At 47.1% G+C, this 20,320-nt stretch overlaps 2 protein-coding genes across 2 annotated transcripts in view; both read left to right on the forward strand.

Moving 5' to 3' along the window:
• Positions 1-18,886, forward strand: part of CAPN5 (calpain 5) — a 51,648-nt gene extending 32,762 nt beyond the window's left edge. Inside the window, exons 4-13 of the mRNA XM_053936117.1 lie at positions 6,902-7,110; positions 7,540-7,732; positions 8,266-8,459; positions 9,097-9,174; positions 9,736-9,931; positions 11,008-11,130; positions 11,781-11,977; positions 12,450-12,571; positions 15,115-15,251; positions 15,565-18,886. Of these exons, the coding sequence (XP_053792092.1) occupies positions 6,902-7,110; positions 7,540-7,732; positions 8,266-8,459; positions 9,097-9,174; positions 9,736-9,931; positions 11,008-11,130; positions 11,781-11,977; positions 12,450-12,571; positions 15,115-15,251; positions 15,565-15,747 (1,632 nt within the window). The 3' untranslated portion in view covers positions 15,748-18,886. The remainder of the gene's footprint in view (positions 1-6,901; positions 7,111-7,539; positions 7,733-8,265; positions 8,460-9,096; positions 9,175-9,735; positions 9,932-11,007; positions 11,131-11,780; positions 11,978-12,449; positions 12,572-15,114; positions 15,252-15,564) is intronic.
• Positions 1,637-2,116, forward strand: OMP (olfactory marker protein). The gene has a single exon (XM_053936118.1). It carries the CDS (start codon positions 1,637-1,639, stop codon positions 2,114-2,116), a length of 480 nt encoding a protein of 159 aa, XP_053792093.1.
• Positions 18,887-20,320: the final 1,434 nt, after the last annotated feature.

Consider the following 20,320-nt stretch of genomic DNA (forward strand, 5'->3'; position numbering starts at 1 on the left):
TTTCTTAGTTGCTGAAGATCGCAGAGACAGAAATAATGGGCCCCTTGGTCCTAAGTGTGATTACACATGTTGTGATAACATTGCTGGACACCAAAATGTCTCTATTTGGAGTCTGGCAAGAGCTGGGAGACACTGATGTAGGCTTTACTATCTCTGAAATATCAGCCCAGGAATCTTGGCCCAGATCACCCATGGCTGCTAGAAAATGTAATCCTGGTGTACACCAGGATGTAATATAAGCTCTGCATATCCCTTGCGGCATTTCACACAGTGTCTCTCTTAAGTGTGGGGAGGGGGAATACCTTCAAGAAAATAAGGCAGGCCAGCACATCCCTGTGGATCTCAGGAGGTTATTTTATTCAAACATTTTATTCCACCTTGCTTTCTCCATGTCCCTGCTTCCCATTATGCCTGTGTGGTGTAAATCACTGAGTGGGAATGGGGTACTAGAATTTAGTTGAGAGCTGTTTTCTAATTTCCTGAGTCTTGGATGACCCTACATGGCTCTAGGTGTGATCATGCTCCGTAACACCCTTTCTATGACCTTTCAGATGTGTCTAGCTTTTATGAAAAGAAATTGAGACATTAAAATGGGGGGCAAAACCGTGCCAGAATGCTGGTGCTGATTTGCTGCTGCAGGAGCAGTGTGGTGTCTGATTCCTGCCAGCTGTGCCATCCAGAAAAGGGCATGATGGTCATGTTAGTTTGCTATTCATTGACTTATAGTCAGTTTGTCCCTTGGAATCCTCGTGCCCTTCTCTAGATGACACAGCCTGGTGGAGGCCACCAAAATGGTCAGGAGGGAAGTGGATTTGTGCATCCAGGAGGAGAGAAGGTAAAAGGGGACCTTACTGCTGTGTGCAGCTACTTAACAGTAGAATCACAGAGTGGTTTGGATTGGAAGGAACCTTTAAAGGTCATCTAGCTCCATCCCTCCTGCCATGGACAGAAACACCTGCTACTGGACCTTGTTGCTCAGAGCCTCATCTAGCCTGGATAGGGGAGTGTGGACAAGATGGAGCCAGGCTCTTGCAGGGATGCACAGTCAGAGTACAAAGGACAGCAGCACAAGCTGCAGCTTATCTTCTGCATGAGTTCAGTCAGACCCTGGGACAGGGCCCAGAGGGGCTGTGGGACCTCTGTCCATGGAGATACTCAAAGATGGACTGGATGAAGCCCAGAGAAACATGACTGATTTAACCCTGAAGTAAGTCCTGCTTTGAGCAGTGGATTGGACCAGACTCTTCCAGAGTCTCATTCTAGCCTGAATTAGCCATGAACATACACTCAGAGAAAGCCACTGACACTATTCCCTGCCAAGGTGGCATCCCTGGCTTTGTTTTGGGATAACGAGCCATGGTTGTCAGGGAGGTTGCCAGGGAGGCTGATATGAGACATCCCTTCCCTATAGATTATCATGCACAGCAGCACCAACAATTCTGAATCTGCAAATGAGTCAGGAGGGCACTCAGGGGAAGCCCCAGAGGTGTTTTGCGTCACTGGCCCGGGTTGCCTAGCATTGCTGCGACTGTGGAGAAGGGACACCAGCTCCAGGGGCCTGTCTGATCTTTCCCCCTGCGTGTCCTCTTTGAGAGCCACACGCTGCTGAGGACGGAGCAGAGGAGCAGCCAAGGTGATGGCAGCCGAGGCAGGGATGCTTGAGCTGCCCTTCACCTGCGATGAGCAGCTCACCCGGCGCATGCGGCTGCGATTCCAGAGCCTGCAGCAAAGAAACATGAGGCCCCAGGATGGTGAGAAGTTGCTGCGTCCCAATGAGCACATCTACCGCGTGGATTTCATCCAGCAGCACAAACTGCGCTTCCTCCGCTGGAACGTGCGGCTGGAGAGACCTGGGAAGGTCACGGTGACTGGCACCTCCCAGCACTGGACTCCTGATCTCACCCACCTGATGAACCGGCAGCTGCTGGAGCCGGTGGGCATCTTCTGGAAGAAGTTAGGGGCCGAGGAGGTGGAGTGCAATGAGGCAGATGCCCAGGAATTTGGGGAGCGGATAGCAGAATTAGCCCAGATCCGCAAGGTGATGTATTTTCTCCTCACTTTCACTGGTGGCCTCGAACCAGCTCAGCTGAAAGGCTCCATCGTTTTTAAAGCCTGATCCCCTCTTGCTCAGCTTTTCTCGCTCCAGCTGTGCTTCTTTCAGTTCAGTTCTTTGTTCCATTTTTATATCTGTTTTTTTTTCTTCTTAATGAGAGACAGTACCGTGGTAAAGCAGAGAACAGCTCAGTGCTTTGGGAGCCCCTCAACCGTGTGAAATATTCCCCAAATGTGCTGCCCTCTGTCTAAATGATGAGAAGGGGACCATGAGCTTGCTGCTGCATTTGCTGGGAGTAGAAGACTGTGTGCTTGTGAATTCATTAGGGATTCATGCAGGGTCTTACTGGCTTGGAAATATGAGGCTGCCCTAAGTCCTCTCACTGTAGCAACTGCACACCAAGAACCCACTGGAAAAATAAGTAATTGCCATGCCAGAAAACAGCAGGGACCCCTGGAGAGAGCCCTGCTTTCCAGTTTCCATTCTAGCCATTAAAAAGAGAGGGCTTGTTTGTGATGGAGTTCTTCTCCTTGCAAGGTGCTGAGTGCTTGCAGGCTCTGGTGACTTGTGCTGCTGCTGTGGCTGCTTGGAGTCTCTGAAGACCAGTTCCATGGAGAATCCACCTTGCTGTGAAGCTGAAGTACCTACACTTGGACTTGCTGTGTTCTGCAGATTGTAAACCCACTGGACTAATGGGGAGGTTGGACCAGCCTTTTCTGACCACTGCCATCATTTCTTGCTGGGGGGAGGGTGGAATTTGTTGGTCCAAGATGGGTTGCAGTGTGTGTGTGTGTGGGCAGAGCCAGCAGCTCAGAGCAGCCTAGGCCAGCAATGAGTCCTCTGCAGCAGAGCTAATTTGTGCTTTGTTCTGTCCTTAAAGCACCCATGAAAATATTTACTCTGAAGTGTCTCTAGAGAGCCATGAGGCTGCAGAGCACTTTGCAAGCCACAGAGCAGGAACCTGCTGCTTCTGTCCCTGAAAAGCAATGTCTCCTGCCCTCTAAAACACAGGGAAGGGTGTCTGGGTGACCATGGGAGCAGAGGGGAGTGATACATTTATAAGTATTGGAACAGGAGAGTGTTTTGTGCCCAGTTTGCCCCATGACTGCAAGTAAACTACTAAGTTTGGATGTTCCCTTTTCCTCCACCAAAAAGTGGAGAGTACTTCAATGAGCTTCTGAGACACACAGATAGAAAAGTCCCTTGAAAGAGCTAAGTATAATTATAGTTGGTCCTCTGCTCAGATTGCACTCAAATGTGTGTGAGTACTCCTCAAGGGGCAGCCTGGCATCCTCCCAAGATGAGTAAGGAGAAAGCAGTGATGGGAAAGCCAGGGCAAGGTGACTTTGTACCTGTGGCCTGCAGACTTATGCAAACCAGCCCCAAAAAGAGTCCAACCTCTTCTCCAAAACCTCCAGAGATGCAGACCCTATGCCTTCCCCAGCCCAACAATAGTGTATAAAATGACATGCACAAGTTATGCCAGGCAGAGAGGAGAAAGAAAGCAGATCAGCTACTGCCTGCAGGGATGGTGGGAACTCTGAGTCTTGCCCAAAACCAAGGCCCAGCAACCACCAAATCCAACAGATATGTCATGGCCATTGCAAGACAAGTTGATGTCTTTTTTTAGACTCCAAGAAATGCTGGACTTGGTGAGTAGAGAGAAAAGTGGATGCATCCCTGCTTGGCCAAACACACCTCTAGGGTCCTAGCAGACTTTGCCATAGAAAACCCCTCCTTGTACATCCCAGAGCAGAGTTCCTCACTACAAATAGCTTTAGACCAAATAACAGGAGCCACTGGCAACATCCAAAGTGGTTTTTGCATGCTAAATCTCACAATATGCCATTGCTACGTTGCTATGGTAGAGTTCTTGCTGCAGATATCTTGCTGGGTGTTGGTGTACCACAGTAAATAAAAGCCTAGACAATGGGTTCCCCTTAAGGACCGAGGCTGTTTGTGTCTTCTTCATGATCCCTTTTGAAGCTGCCCTAATCCTGCACGCAATAAAGCACCAAATTTCAATATTGGTATTCTTGAGCCCCCTTTAACTTCCTGTAAATTGTGAGATGGACATTTACTTTCTTCTCTCTTGGTGTGAAAGGCTTCACGGAGTATTGAGTAGGTTTTTTGTGATCAAGAGGGGGTTGAAGCTGAGCATAGATGGGGAAATGATTCTCAGGTGGATCCCTGTTTTCTTCAGAAGTGGGAAAGGGAGGTGAGGGTACCAGTGTGATATCTCTCTCTGGTGCAGGGAAGATGAGCTTCTTTTTACCAGTCACTGAAACTATCCCTACACAGTTTCAGCACCCCATAAAGACTTTCAGATACATCACCCTGTCCCATCTCACAGGGGAATTTCATCCCAGTTTGTACCACAGCCCAGCAGATTGGTACAGCTGGGTGTCTCTCTCCTTATTCTGAACAGGCAAGTTCCCAGCAGAAGCCTTGGAGAACTCGACATGTACCAATTTCTCCTTCTAATCAGGGACATTTTTTTCCAGGGCTACAGGTGCCTTTTCTCTTAATTAGCCACTCTTAAGAAAATTGAAAATTAAATCAGCTTAGAGAGGTGAACCTGGCATTTTTGAGCTCCCAATTTACCCATCTCTGAAATCTTTCACTGTAAATTTGTCACACTAAATGGTGTTACAGCTCCAGATTTTGTGAATCCCTAAGGAAAAAGCAGCATAGCTGGGTGAAGGAGAAGAATATGGTTTCCACTGCCCCAGTGTCATGCAACCAAGCTGAGGGCAGGACTAGTTGGGATCCTGGGATGGGTGGTCCATGGCATACTCTCCAGCAGGGAACACCTGTGGAGATCAGACCTCTCTCATTTCCTCCTAGGTCAATTTCCTCCTAGGTAGAAAACGACCAGTCCTTGCTCCTGGACCCTGCTCTGAATGGAAGCTGACCATTTTTGCTGCCTTCAGTGGTGAAGGGTGCTCCCAGAGCTGTCCCCAAGTGAAGAAATGAGGAGGATGGTGGGGACCTGTGTGTTCTGCCACCAGTGACAGTAGGAGCAAGTCTCAGACCCAGCCAGCTGGAAGCTGTCACTACCAGCCCTGGCTGACAAGCTGCCTCTAATCAATGCTGGGATCATTTCTAAGCCCGCATTAATAGCGAGTTGATTATCACAATGGCCCTCTATGACAATTCATTAGGATGAGCTCCAGTCAGGAGGGAATCAATGGGCACTGATGGAGGGCTGGCTGACATCTCCTGGCAGTCTCCAGAGAGGACTCTGAGACACCATTGTTAGCACTCCTATAAAACACCAAACCCTCCAAATGTGGCTCTTTTTCATGGCTTTCTGTGCTCTGCTTCTATTGATCCAGACAAGTCAAGAGTGCCTGTGAGCTTGCAGGGTTGATGGCATCATTAATATTTCAGTGTAAGAGCAGTAAGAGCCCTGGGCTAGATCATTGCTGGTAGCTAAGGAGTCGGGGGGCTTTTCAGAGGGAATTCTCTCTGCACAATTCCTGCTTTGTGACAGCAGACAAAACAAACAAACAAAAAAAAAAAAAAAAAAAAAAAAAAAAAAAAAAAGGCAGCTCTGTCAGCTGGACAAGGACACACAGTAAATGTGGTTTCACTATGTCCTGTGACTTCTTGAAGAGGTTCTTTCCATGCAATGTAATTGTGTCCTCTCCTATCCCACCCCAACATGCTCAGCTCTCCACAGTAAAGTGATTATTTGATGTATTGGAACATAATAACATAATGCATGCTTGAATGGACACCTTGGGGGTTTTTATCACTGAGCTCATGATCCTTTGGGAGCAGGTAAGTGAAGTAGCAGGGGTGTGCAGAGTCAGTCACATTACTGCTGCTGTCTAAGTCCATACTTGTCAGCATCAGCTACAGTAACTACACGTGGTATCACAGCCTGCCCTGGCCATGCAGTAAAACCACATTGCCTCCACCCTCAGCAAAAGCTAAACTGCAGTGTGGTGTTCCTTGCTTTGTGCCTCTGCATCCTGGCTCCAAACAAGATGCAGATCCCCCTACATGTAGCATCTGTGCCTGGCTGTGCTCATTTCTGTCCCAACTGTTGGGTGAATTTTCCATCCAAAGCAGAGCTGGTGGTGCCTGCAGCCATGATGGGCTACGGACTTTGGCAGTTCCCCTTTGCTTGTGCCTGTCCTGCTGGCAGTGACACCAAACCTGTGCCTCCTCTGACCCCTCAGCTGCTCTAGGGCTTCTTTCAACTCAGGCCTTCTTTTCCATCTTTCATCAAATCACCTCCTTGTGCTTGCCTGGGTGAGTGTGGTAGCTCTTGGCAAGAAAAAATGGAAACTTTGAGGGAATGGGGATCCTGCTTTTCCCACTTCTACTTAACAGAGTAGGTTCATGCAGAGTATCTGCTGCCTGTTTCCACCAAGTATATCACACTTGCTCTTGGGCCAGTCAAGCCACACTGGAATCAAGTAGGAGAACCAAAGAAGGTACTCTTTGTTAGTGGTACCCTACTGACACTAAAAAAACAAAAGACATGGTCATAAAAATAACTATCCCTGGTTAAGCAAAGAACTCATCTGCTCCAATAGCCTGTCTACAGAAGTAGATGGCAGCAGATGTCCAGGGTAGGGTTATAAGAAAGAGGACAATGGTCTTTCACTCCACCTTCTAAGGGACAGTGAAGTCTAAGCTATTCCAGTACATGTTAATCTAGTCTGCATTGGCAGAACCAGGTCCAAAATCTGGCCCCAGAAGACTGTAAGCAAGTCCATCCCCCTCATATTCTTGCTTGTCTTTGATATTGTCTGCAGATATTAGTTCCAGGATGAGAGTCAATCCCAGGAAAAAAAAGGAATAATTTGGGTATATGTGCCTCTTCTTCTGCAGGTCATCCCAGACTGGAAGGAGCAGGAGTGGAACCCTGAGAAGCCGGAGAGCTACGTGGGGATCTTCCACTTCCAGTTCTGGCGTTTCGGTCAGTGGCTGGATGTGGTGATCGATGACCGCCTGCCCACGCTCCACAATCAGCTCATCTACTGCCACTCCAACTCCAGGAATGAATTCTGGTGTGCCTTGGTGGAGAAAGCTTATGCCAAGTAGGTATCCAGGCAGTTGTAGGATAAAGTGGGACTCGGGCACTCTGTTTTTCCTTTCTGTTCATTCACCAGCTTGTTTGCAGCAGTGGAAATAACATCTTTCCTGCGGAGAAGTAGTACATAACTCAAACAGACAAACACTAAGAAAAAAAAACCCTTCTCTAGCCCTAATTTACCCTCAAAGCAAAATACCCTTCAGTGTTTCTTTAAGTAACACCAATTCTAGAGATTTCAAGTTCCTTTTACCTTGGTCCTATGACAGCAAGAGTGCAGCAAGGAATGTGGGTCCTATTTTTTCACCATAGTTTGCTGTCCCCTCCCACTTGAAGTTCAACTGCAAATCTCCATTCTTGAGGTTGCCCCAAGAATCATCCCCGACCCCTTAAAATGTCAGACCAGTGTTGTGCCATCCCTGTCACCTTCTTTCAGGTTGTCAGGCTGTTATGAGGCCCTGGATGGAGGCAACACAGCTGATGCCCTGGTGGATTTCACTGGTGGGGTCTCTGAACCTATCGACCTGACCGAAGGGGACTACATCACTGATGAAGCCAAGCGAAACCTCCTCTTTGAGCGCGTGCTGAAGGTGCACAACAGGGGAGGCCTCATCAGCTGCTCCATCAAAGTAAGCAACATTACCAGTATGGTCACAGTGCCATGGGAATAGGCGTTTTAGGATGCAGTTGTCTTACACAGTCATAAACTTCTAAATTAGATCAGATAAATTGTGGCCAAGGGTTCCAACTTCTGGATGATGGCAAAAGGAGCAAATCCTGAATGTCAACCCTCTTTACTCCTTGTTGCTATGTCCAAAAGCCCACATTCATCCTAGCACCCTTTAAATGCTAGGAGGTGATCCACTCCAGAGAAAGACATTTTGGTGTCTGCATCTGGGCATCTTTACAAATGCTGGTTGCCAGACCTCCCAGTATAACCATTAGGATGAGCTTTATTGGTTGCCAGTATGGGAGCTCAGATTAAGAAAAGGGGGGATCCAGCACATAAAATGGCATCTGAGACGTGCCAACTATCAACTATTGATGCTCTTCTTTTTGGCTTAAAGAAATCTGCAGGGAAATCTGAGTTGCTTTCTTTCCCAGCCCCTGCAGAGGTGGTCATGTCCCCCTGGTCTGAGCACTATCTGTATCCCCCTGCCAGGCCACATCAGCAGCTGACATGGAGGCTCGCCTGGCCTGTGGACTGGTGAAGGGCCACGCATATGCGGTGACGGACGTGCGGAAAGTCCGTCTGGGCCATGGCCTTCTGTCATTCTTCAAGTCAGAGAAGCTGGACATGATCCGCATGCGCAACCCGTGGGGTGAGCGGGAGTGGAACGGTCCTTGGAGTGACACGTGAGTTGGGATGGACAGCTTGTTTCAGTGGGAAATTCTTCCCTGTGAGGATGGTGAGGAACTAGCACAGTTCCTCAGAGAAGCTGTGGATCCCTGGAAGTGTTCAAGGCGAAGTTGGATGGGGCTTTGAGTGACCTGGTCTAGTGGAAGGTTCCCCTACTCATAGCAGGGGGATTAGAATGAGATCATATTTAAGGTCCTTTCCAACCAAAACTATTCTGTGATTCTATGATTCCATGTTTGTTCATACTTGTGAAGGATGTTCATAGGTGACCTTTGTGCTCCCAGTCTTATTCCAGCAAAATGAACACCCAACAAAATCAGCCTCTACCACCACCGACTGTTGTGATAGCTGGGGATGAGATGAGGAACCAAGGGCTGGTGCAACCAGAGCCTTTGGCCAGAGTCAATTTTGTTATCTTTATGGATAGGGCTGTGATTGTACTGGCCAAATAAAACCTTGCCAGACTGGATTCAACTCCACTGGTTAGGAAGGAAGTTCCAAGCCGTGCTGCACTTCCTCCATGTTTGGCAGGTGACCTAACCAGAGCATAGGGACTGGCTTTATACAGTCCTTGTGCCTCAAATTCTCGTGTGTCCCTTACCTCTTAGTAATGATCCTGGTCTCTTCCCACAGCTCTGAGGAGTGGCAGAAAGTGAGTAAAAGTGAGAGAGAGAAGATGGGAATGACAGTAGAAGATGATGGAGAGTTCTGGTGAGTCCCTCCTGGGTTTGTCACCACAGGCCATGCCTACAGTATCTTCCCACCCCATGGAGAATGTACATCTTTTCCATGCATACAGCTATCCAGAGAAAACAGTCTTCCAAGCCATAGGATCTCTAGTGAAGCTCCCTACTTGAGCCCATGGGTGTTAGCTTTTGATGGTCATGACCATGAAATTCCAAGGTGCTCTGCATCATTTGGGGGCCAAACCATTTCCCCATGATACTGAGAACCTGTCATAAATGTGCTGAACTTCACAGCCTCACCAGGAATATTTCAGTACAACATTTACCCTTATGGGAAGAAAGAGCCACTGTGCTGCTTCTCCTACTCCAAAACACAAGAGATCTATTGTTTGAACTCAAGAAGTATTTACTGCAGGCATACAGAAAGGCATCTCCATGTCTTTTGGAGATATTTGATGAATAACTTTTGTTATCAAAGACATCAGAGACAACCCACACTCTCTAACAGGTGATCAAGAAAATCCCTGCAGTGTACCTTTCCAGGGAATGAAGCAGCATAACCCAGTTCTGCCCTTTCCTGACTCAGGATGACCTTTGAAGATTTCTGCAAATACTTCACGGATATCATCAAGTGCCGTCTGATCAACACCTCCTACCTAAGCATCCACAAGACCTGGGAGGAGTCAGTGCTACACGGGGCATGGACCAGAAGCAGTGATCCCTTGAAAAACCGCTCCGGAGGCTGCATCAACCACAAGGACACTTTTCTGCAGAACCCCCAAGTGAGTAATGGGGCAGAGGGCCTTCTGGAACCTTCACTTGTGCTTCCAAGTGTTTAACTCTCCTACAGGGACCTAGAAGGCCGAAACGCTACTAGGCCTTTAATAGATTATTTGTGCTTATGGCAATTCTCTGGCACATAATGACCAGCATCGAGGCCAACTCTATTAACATTATCCCTCTTATCAAGGAGACTGCATCCAATTGCTTAGTGTAGAGCATCTTGGCACAAGGGAAAAGCAAACTGTGCCACAGGGTAGCAATGTTGGCTGGTTCCAGTCAAACAGGGCCAGGAGTAATTTCCAACAATCTGGACATCTGAATGACCAAATTCCAGTTTTTGTGCCCAAACTTCGATGCTGTTTAATTTTTCCAGGACAGATGTAGCCCATAGAGCCATTTCCTTCTGGCTTCAAGTTCATCTCCTGGAACAAACTTTTCTGGAGAAAAGGAGGCTCAAGGGGACCTAATGGCTTTCTACAACTACCTGAAAGGAGAGCATATCCAGATGGGATTTGGTCTCTTCTCCCAGATAACAAGTGGTAGGACAAGAGAAAACATCCTCAAGTTGTGCCAGGGGAGGTTTAGATTGAATATTAGGGAAAACTTCTTTACTGGAAGGGTGAAGGCATTAGGAGAGGCTGCCCAGTACCATTTATGGAAGCTTTCAAAAGGCATGTGGATGTGGCACTTGGGGACATGGTTTAGCGGTGGACTTAGCAGTTGTAGGTTAAGGGTTGGACTAGATGATCTTAGAGGTCTTCTCCAACATAAATGATTCTATACTTGTCTTGTCCTCTCTGAAATGGGATTCTCACGATCACGGGCCAGGTCCGTTTGAGTCTTTCATCTAACAGGCAGTTGAAGGATGGTCTGGTCCATTGCAGAAGTTGTCGTCAAGGGTGTGGGAGAGTTGTTTCCAGCTTCCAGCTCTGCATTAGCCTTTTGAAGCCAGGCTGTCCCTGCATGGACGTGGACTGGGAGAAGCTGATGTTAGATCTGTTAAATCCATCCCCACCCATGCCCAGGGATCCTGTATTAATAAATATTTCCCTTACCTTCCTCTCTTTGCTTCTAGTATGTGTTTGATGTGAAGAAGGCAGAAGATGAAGTGCTGATCTCCATCCAGCAGAAGCCCAAAAGGACCAGTCGCAAAGAGGGCAAAGGAGAGAACTTGGCCATAGGCTTTGATATCCATAAGGTAGGCTGGGGTTCCTGCATGTTGGCCTGAATGCCACTGTAAATTTGTTGGTTGTGGAGTGGTACACCAGCCCTGCATGACCAGATTGTTCATTTAAGCATTATCAGGGTGCTTCTGGGGTGCCATCAACACAGCCTGCCCTCCTCTGGAGAGGAAGAGGGATATCAAAGGGGACAGCATGGACAACAGGTTGACCAGAAAAGCTGTGGATGCCCCATCTTAGAAATGTTCGAGGCCACGCCGGATGTGGCTTTGAGTGGGAGGTGTCTCTGCCCATAACAGGGGATTGAAACCAGATGATCTTGAGGGTCCCTTCCTACCAGAACCATTCTGTGCAGTTCTTGCTAAAAGGAATAATTAGTCTTTTCTCTCCAAATGTTGAAATCTGTTAGACTAATCCATATGTGTTGTTTACTGGGTCCACAATGTTAAGCTGGGATGCAAGAGATGACTCCCTGAGTAAAAATAATTGGGAAAGCCACATCCACACTTGTTTTCCACCCAGCAGTTGGGACCCTTTTTCCTGGTTCTCCTATCTCCAGGTTTCTGGCACTGTGGACTCAGTCTTTGCAATCTTTTCCCCCCCATGGTGGATACCAGTACCTTTCCAGTGACAATCCACTGACCATCCCGCTGTGGTCTCTGCCCAGGTGGAGTTGAATAGGAACTACCGGATGCACACCCTGCAGCAGAAGGTGGCCAGCTCCATCTACATCAACTCCCGCAGTGTCTTCCTGAGGACAGACCTGAAGGAAGGCCGCTACGTCATCATCCCCACCACTTTTGACCCTGGTCATGAAGGCGAGTTTCTTCTCAGGATTTTCACAGACGTGCCTTCAGATTGCCGGTAAGGAGCACGAGCAGGGATGGAGAGGAATTGGCTCTTTGGAGACAGCCCTGTGCTTTTGATTTGTGGTTTTCCTGAATGGTCATAGCCTTGCCTGCAGCTGCTCTTTGGCTTTCTGTTGAGGGTGGTCAAGAGACAGGACATCTTTGCAGGTATCCCCACAGACATGCAGAGAAGCTCCCACTCTGCTTCTAAGGATGATATGGGAGAGCATCCCAAACCCAGGTTAAGGAGACTGGAGTGGGGAACAGAGTGGGACAGTGGAGTGAGGAGTTTGGAGTGGGGAACAGTGACAGTGGGCAGTGCATAGTCACAAGATCACAGAATATTCTGAGCTGGAAGGGACCCACAAGGTTCATCCAAAGATCATTGAGTCCAACACTTAAATGAATGGCAGTCCTTCATCATGCCAGAGCAAATTCTTTGGGATAAAACTGGGCACCTCTCAAAGGCCACGTGCTTTTCCTTGCAGAGAGCTGACACTGGATGAGCCACCACACACCTGCTGGAGTGGGATGTGTGGCTACCCACAAGTAGTATCCCAGATCCATGTCCTTGCTGCAGCTGGGCTCAAGAATCAGGACTCTCAAGGAGGTACTGGTCTTTCCCTGCCTGTTGTCTGGCCCCGGAGGAGTTGGGAGGTGATTTTTGAAGTGGGACATTGCTGGAATTTATATCCTCAGATATTTTTTTGCAGTGGACATGATCTGGGAACTGTTACATTTAGGCTGTTACCTGGGACCCTCCAAAACTTCCCCAAAGCCCTTGGCAGAGGTCCTGTAACAACCCAAGCTTTCCTCACGAGTATGAGCAGCTGTAAAAGTCAGGAATTGTATTTAAAGGCTTCTTAGGAAGAAGGACAGAGAAAGAGCCTGATGTGTGGTATTCATCACTGAGGGCTGGATAAATGTCTTAACAGCAGACGGTATGCCAAATTTAGCTCACTTTGGGATGGTGTGGATTTAGATTAATTCTGACATCCATCACTTTTCCTGCATGGAAGACGGCAGCAGGACCATACCTCCCCATGTCCTGCAGCCACACAGAGGCACATGGCAAGAGCCCCATGTTTTGTCTGCCTCTGGACCAGGAAACCCAGTGGTAGTGATGGCTTGTACTAGGAGATTGGCAAGGGATGAAAGGTCTAGAGGCTACGATTAGAGAAGCAAATACCTTTCCACCATGGAAATAGACCAGATCCTAGCTTTTCTCCCCCATTTCCTGAGTCAAGGATATGTGGTAATTGTGGCAAGATTTAGCCAAACAGTTTCAAGCTGAATTTAAAATATAAAAATTGAAAAATTAAAAACTCTAAATAAAACCCAATTAAAATTATACATTTTCTTTTCACCCAATAATTATTATCAGGCCTGCCTATCACTATATCCCTGAAAGTAACAAGCAGGATCTTTCCTAAGCAAGGACTAGTCAAGTATGCTTATTTATCACATGCCACAAAGGGAGTCCTGATACCCTATCTGATGTTTGGGGAGGGAATTTAACCCTAGGCAGGTGGGGTTTTTTTGTGTTATTCACAACAGGTCAGTGCACCTGTAGCAATTCAGGGAAATCTGTAGCCACAGGTCTCTGAAGTGTTCACAGAAACAAGGAGATATATCTTTCCTTCAGACAAGAAGACATGTGGATTCTGAAGTCAATCTTTTCCACAAAAAACCCTTGGGAATTGCTTTCTTCCAGCTGTTTTCCAGCTGTTCAGCTCCCACCACCAACAGTGTGTTTGGTGTTTTCCAGTGCAGTTGCATCTCTCACGCATCCCAGGCCAGGCCTTATGCACCACTTTGGAAATAGTGATTTACAGATAGGAATTTGGCTCTGGCTGATGGAATCTGAGTATTTAATGGGACATCCCAAAAGACAAGTTGTGAACAAGGAAAAACAGCTATGAAATCCAGCAGCTGTGTCTCACCAGGGGAGCCAGGTCCTTACAAACAGAAAGCTAGCAAAGAGGTGGTCTGGCAATCAAAATCCCTGGCCCTCAGAAGGGGCTTGTTCATTCCTCCTCATTTCCACATTTCCCTTGGACAAGAAAACTCATCCAACTGGTCTGTTTCCATCACAGCCACTAAAGTTCATGGTAAGAAAATGAATTCTGGCAGTTAAATTTCCATAGCAATAGCCCTTTCTCTACTGAAATACCCAAAACAAGCACTTATTTGGCAAGATGAAAGTATTCACTAATGAGGGTCTCTTTCCTTCTCCTGGAAGCTCAGGTCCCCTCCAGCTGTGGGCTGGTAATATGTGAACTTGGTAACTTTATCCTCCATCTGGTATTTCCTTGTGTGAGCCTCTTTCTCTTCTCCATGGCTTTATTTCTGCCTGCCTCTAGGAGAGCAAATGCTGAAAGGAGATTTGAGTAGGATGATGTCCTCCATGGAACATTTACTGCAATGGTGAGAAGAGTTTGGGGTGATAAAGGAGTGTTCCTGTAGAATATGGACACAAGAGAGGCAGCCCTTTCATAGAATCATAGAATTGTTTCAGTTGGAAAAGCCTTCTAAGATCATCAAGTCTGGCCCCTAACTCAGCACTGCCAAGCCCACCACTAAATCATGTTCCCAAGTGCCACATCTACACATCTTTTCATTTCCTCCAGGGATGGTGACTGTACCACTGCTCTGGGAAGCCTGTTCCAGTGCTTGATAACCCTTTTGATGAATTAGTTTTTCCTAATATCCAGTCTAAACCTCCCATGGTGCAATTTGAGGCCCTTTTTTCTTGTCCTGTTGCTTGTTTCCTGGGAGAAGAGGAATGTCACCTCCTTACATCCTCTATTCAGAGAGTTGTAGAGAGCAATAAGGTCCCCCCAAGCCTCCTTTTCTCCAGGCTGAGCCCCCCCAGCTCCTTCAGCTGCTCCTTATCAGACTCATGCTCCATCCAGACCCTTCCCCAGCTTTATAGCAGCTCATTAGCACCAGAAACAATGTCACCTAATAGAACTAAACCTGAACCAAACAGCTGAGCTCCATGGACATCTGGGGTGTGACAAACCCTTTGGCGCAGATATCCATCTCCTCTGGTGGGATATGGAGGCAAAGTACTGCATGACACCCTTGGAAAAGGACTCTAAGGAATTACAGAAGCTACAACAAAGAAAAAATTCTCTTTTCTCTCCTCAGGAGCTGATCCTTATGTGATCATCAAGTGTGAAGGGCAGAAGGTTCGCTCTCCAGTGAAGAAGAACACGGTATCACCAGAATTCGATGTGAAAGGGCTCTTCTATCGCAAGAAGCCAGGACAACCCATCATTGTTCAGGTAGCTGGCAGGCAAGCAGTGGGCTGAGGGATGGAGACCCTCTCTCACTTGGACCCCCCACCCTCTCCTCACACTGTCCACAGCAGATCTGTTCCCCAGGCTGAGCATCATTAGTTAATGCAGCTCAACCTCTCACCACCACAGTGACATCTGGTAAAGGCATGTCCTTCACCCCTCTCACTACCAGAATGACACCCCCACACCTCACCACCTCCCTGGCTTCAGCTCAGGGCATGTCCCCAGTAACCCGTTCTCTCCAGTTTGTGAAGGTTGGCTGCATCCCTGAAGGAGCTGTCCTGTTTTGTTTCCACAGATCTGGAACCACAACTTGATAAGCGACGAGTTCTTGGGCCAAGTAGCGCTCACAGGAGATCCCAGCGACCGGCAGTCGGTGCACACACTGCACCTCCAGGACAAGGGGAACAGGAGGTCAAACGATCTCCCTGGAACCATTGCTGTGATGCTGCTCAGCAGTAACGTCCTCACTAATGTCTGAGTACTCAAGGATGACTCTTCTGGTGCCACATATGTGAATATAAACATGCACACATACATATACGTATATATAGAGAGAGAAACACAGAGCCTACCTACCATCTACAAAGTGTATATGAACCATGCATGCATTCCACTCCAAGGAGCCAGTCTTGTGTTTTCAATGTTAAGAAAATGGTGCCTTTTTTGGGGAACCGCAATGATCCTTCTGATGGCGTCCTCTGCAGCCCGCTTGGCTGCCACGTGCGCTGTGGGACCGCTGTGAGCACGCTGTGTGTCCTGACAGCCAGAGCACGATGCCCTGGGGCTGTTTGTTTACACAGGCTGGCACACACACGTGCCACCATGCACACATGTGGCCGCCACAGTCCCACCAGCTGCTTCAGTGCATCTTCAATGTGTCTGCTTGGGTTAAGAGTAGTGTGCATGGAGTTGTCTCCCTTGAAATTGCTATGTAATCACTTATCTGTGGAGGCACCGCAGCAAAGGAGAAGTGGACAAACAGATCACAGCCTGTTGGATGATTTTTGGGTATGGGTTTGCACACTGCAACTGCAAGGAAAATGCACCAAGGCAGCCCAAATCCACAGGGGCAACAAGACCAAAGGCTCCATCATTTTGGGGACAAGCTGTCTCCATCCAAGTCTTGTTCAGCCCCCACAACTCTGAAGTATAGAAAGATGTCAAGAGCTGTGGTGGGATAACTGTTCTCTGGGCCAAGTTTCTGAATCAGTCTGCACACAGCTCCTCTGGGTGTCTCCTGAACTCCCATGGTGCCTGCTGTCTCCGTGTCCCCATGCTGTCCCCATCCCAAGAGCTCACCCCAGGAGCTGGGGTGGGTTGTCTGCTGGGGCAGTTCAATATTTAGGCAAGAGAAGATTCATTCCTCTGAAGGCCAAAGTGTCAAGTTCAAGGGATGGGGAGTTTTGCTCCATGGGCTCCATCTGTACTGCTGCCTACAGTGCATCATTTCTCAGTGCCTCGCTTTCTCAAATTCTTTTTAAAAATAGTGGGATTTTAGCTTGTACTAGAGGAGCACTGCTCCCAGTGCAGCCTGAAAATGCTGGGAATATTTAATTCATACCAATGTCCATCTCTCACTTTTAATTTCCAGTCTCTCATCGTGGATGATGAGTTGCACAGTCCTAGAGCCAGTCTCACGAGCACAACCCAAATGCATTCTTGGGGAGGTGTCTGGGGCTACGGTCTGCTCCTGATTTCCATGAAAATTGGGTTATTCTTCCTTGTTCCACTGGGTGGCAGAATCTGGCTTCTTATAAACCATCCCATCCCAGATAAACCAAACAACAACCCGTTGTCTGACCTTTCAGCAGCTGACTAGGACAAGTTTCAAACAATTTTTTTTCTCCTGTTGTTTGGGGGTTTTATTCATGTGCCTTTAAAGTGGAGCAAGTTAAGGGATTTTTCAGTCAGGTTTTCTAAGCAAATATTTTGCAGTCACCTGCACGCAACTGGAAATTAATACATATGATAAAATCTTTGAATCTTCCTAAATTTTGACCTGAGCAGAGTCCTTTTCCTGCAACAAAAGTGAACAGGAAAGCCTTCTTTTTCTATAGTAAAGGGTTTCTGCTTGTCCTACTAAATACTCTGTTTGTCCTGCAAGTCTGGGTTTTTTTAAAAGTCCCCAAAGGTCTGCTAAGTCTGAAACATGGTGAAGTGTTCTCCACAGTACCCGCTAGCTCAGTTTTTGATGCAACCAGAAGTAGACAATGCAACTGCATTGATTTTTGCCGGCTGCTTTTCCCCTTTCCTCATCTTCACAGTCCTGCAGTTAAGAGTTTGCTTTTTTTACCAAACTTGCTTATGTTCTAAGGTCTTGTTTTTCAGGACTTAAAGGCAAGCAGTGGTCCCCATGATGCTCTTTCCAGATCTCAGTTACTCCTGGCTTGCACTGAGCACCCTCCAACTCCAGGTGCCACCACTGGGACCAAATTTGGTTCATGTCTTGCAGAATTTACTTAAATGCTCCTAGTTAGGTAAAGCAACTTTTTGATCCCACTATCACAGCAAATCCTTGAATTTTGGAAGACCAATTCAGAGATGCTTTGATTTTATCTTGGTTTTGCTTATGAGACTCATTACTGAATATAAATGGAAGCAGGATTGTAGGGTTAGAAGGTGATTAGTCTTAGGAGACGATCTCACTGGCTTATGTTCAGAGTCATATGTGAGGGGGATGCCCAAAGATACCTCACCTGGCAGGGGGATGAGCTATTTGGCATTGCAGGAACATGACAGGAGCTTTGCACCATCATCAGCAGATGGAGGCGTCCAGCCTGCCTGCATTAGCCTTGTTTTCTCAGGAAATCTGGCTATGGATAGCTTCAGCAAAGGAGAGCCATTTGTCCAGGAGTGGCCTGCCATGTGCCAAATGGCACTGTGATCCCCAAGGAGCAGTGCCAAAGCTCACCAAGGAGCTGTGGTGCCCTGGTACCCATGGGCAACCTCCTTCCTCCCTACAGAGAATCAAACCATAAAGAGAGGAAAGGCAGCTTTTTAATAGCTTCTAAAAAAATCACTCTATATCAGGACCAAATTGTCTTAATATCAGGAATACTTGTCCTTTTTTAAAAAAAGAAAAAAATCTTGGAAAAGTTAAAGCAGAAGCCTTCTTTCCCTACATTTTCAATGGAAGAACAAAAATTACCTTTCTTATTCTTCTCTTTCTCTTATTTGTAGATCAGATGAGGGAGGGGAATTATTAAAATGCCATTCCTATTGTTGATGCCTTTTCTCTTTGAATGAAGTAAACAGAAATATTGAGGGGGTTTTGGTTTTGGTTTTTTTTTTTTTTTTTTTTTTTTTTTTTTTTTTTTTGAGAGGCAGATCTGAAAAACACTTTCCAGTCCCTTATGAGTGGGAAAGGACACATGTCTGATTTATTTCACATTTCTTTTGTTAATCATTTCAATGGTTGCAAGCAACCTGGCATTACATTCTGTGGGATCCATTTCTTTTTGACATCTGCCTGTTAAAGCAGGCTGTAACTTGTCTTCATCTGCAAAGGCACCGACGTGTCATGCTGCACAAGATCAGAGAGTGGTCGAAACAGAAAGCCAACATTGTACAGCTGTAAACCTCCTATAAATAAATAAATTGTGTATATTTTATTCAGACTCCTTGCTTTTAAACTGCTGTGTTCTTCCAGAATGCTTTGGTGGGCACAAGGTGGCTCTGCAGAGCCTCTTGAATTTGCTTGATTCACCAAACTCCATTCAAATTATTTGCTCTGTAAACTTTGAAACTGAGGCAAGGTGATCTGCATGACTCTTTCACACAAGGTTACACTCACATTCACTGAGAAAATCTACAGTGGGAATGGGTAATCTCCTCTGACTAAACCTTTGCATCCTATGCCCCAGACTCACCACAGTGCAGGGAATTTGGTTTTTTTGAGCCTCACCTGACTTGGAAAAGAACTCTGTAGATTGCTGAAAAAATAAAAGATGGTGGGGGAGGGGAAGAGAGTTTATGGGCAAAGTAGAAGGAGGAAGTGGGCTTTGGATGGCTTTCCCTCAGAAAACGAACCTGCACAATGCACATGGGGAGCATTTGAAAAGCCTGGCCCTGCCCATGGGAATCTCCAGTCTTGCTGCTGTAACACACAGACCCAAAGCTTTGGCGCTGGGATCTTGCTTCCATCTCAGCTTCCCTCCACCAACTGCCTGTGCTCAAAGTCTTTGCAGCATGAAGGAGCTGTGTGCTTCTGCAGCCCACCCTTAAGAACCTGGAGAAGACATCTGGAAAAAGCCCTTTTATTGTGGCCCAGAGGAATCTTCCCAGACTCTGCAGCTTCTGGGATCATCCTCTGGTACAAAATGTGTCACCAAATAGTCCATAGAGAATGAACCTCCTACTCCTCTGCCTCCACCACTGAAACGTCCTGCAAGGACCTTTCTTTGGGGGAAAACCTTACAAACACCTCAGTTCCCCAAACATCCTGATGTTCTGGAGGATGTTCTGAGCACTAGAACTGGTTCTGCACCTATGGGGCTGTGATGCTTGATACTGGACATAGCACAGGAGCTCTGGTGTAGACCAGGTACCTTTACTGAGTCTAGCTTTGTGCACATTCTAAAAAAAATGTCTATGCAAGCTTGGGTAAGCCACAGACCATCATGTAGGCATGGAGGTTGTGCTTTCCTACCAACATCCACACCTCAATTTTGCGCGTACTGCAGCAGTGGGCTTTAAAGTGTAAGTTGCTTTGCAGCCATGCCTGTGTCTTCCGGTGGTGCACACCAGCATGGAGATGGGGGTTCTGGAATTGGTGTAGGACCTCAGCACATCAGTGGGGAGATGTGCAGAGACTGTGCATGCTTGGAAACCAGCAGCAAATAATACAGTAGTGCTCAGCTCCAAGCAAAATCCGGCCCAGGCTCGCCAAGGGTCCTGCAGCATCTCCTCATCCCTCCAGCATAGTCATTTGCCAGAAACTAACAATATTAGCTTCATATAGTTTCATATTAGTTTTCATAGGGGACTTTTTAAAGGGCTTTTTGTAAGGGCATGTTTTCATAGAACAAATGGGGAATGGCTTTAAAGTGAAA

The sequence above is a fragment of the Vidua chalybeata genome, chromosome 2, assembly GCF_026979565.1.
Source record: "Vidua chalybeata isolate OUT-0048 chromosome 2, bVidCha1 merged haplotype, whole genome shotgun sequence".
Taxonomy (NCBI): Eukaryota; Metazoa; Chordata; class Aves; order Passeriformes; family Viduidae; genus Vidua; species Vidua chalybeata.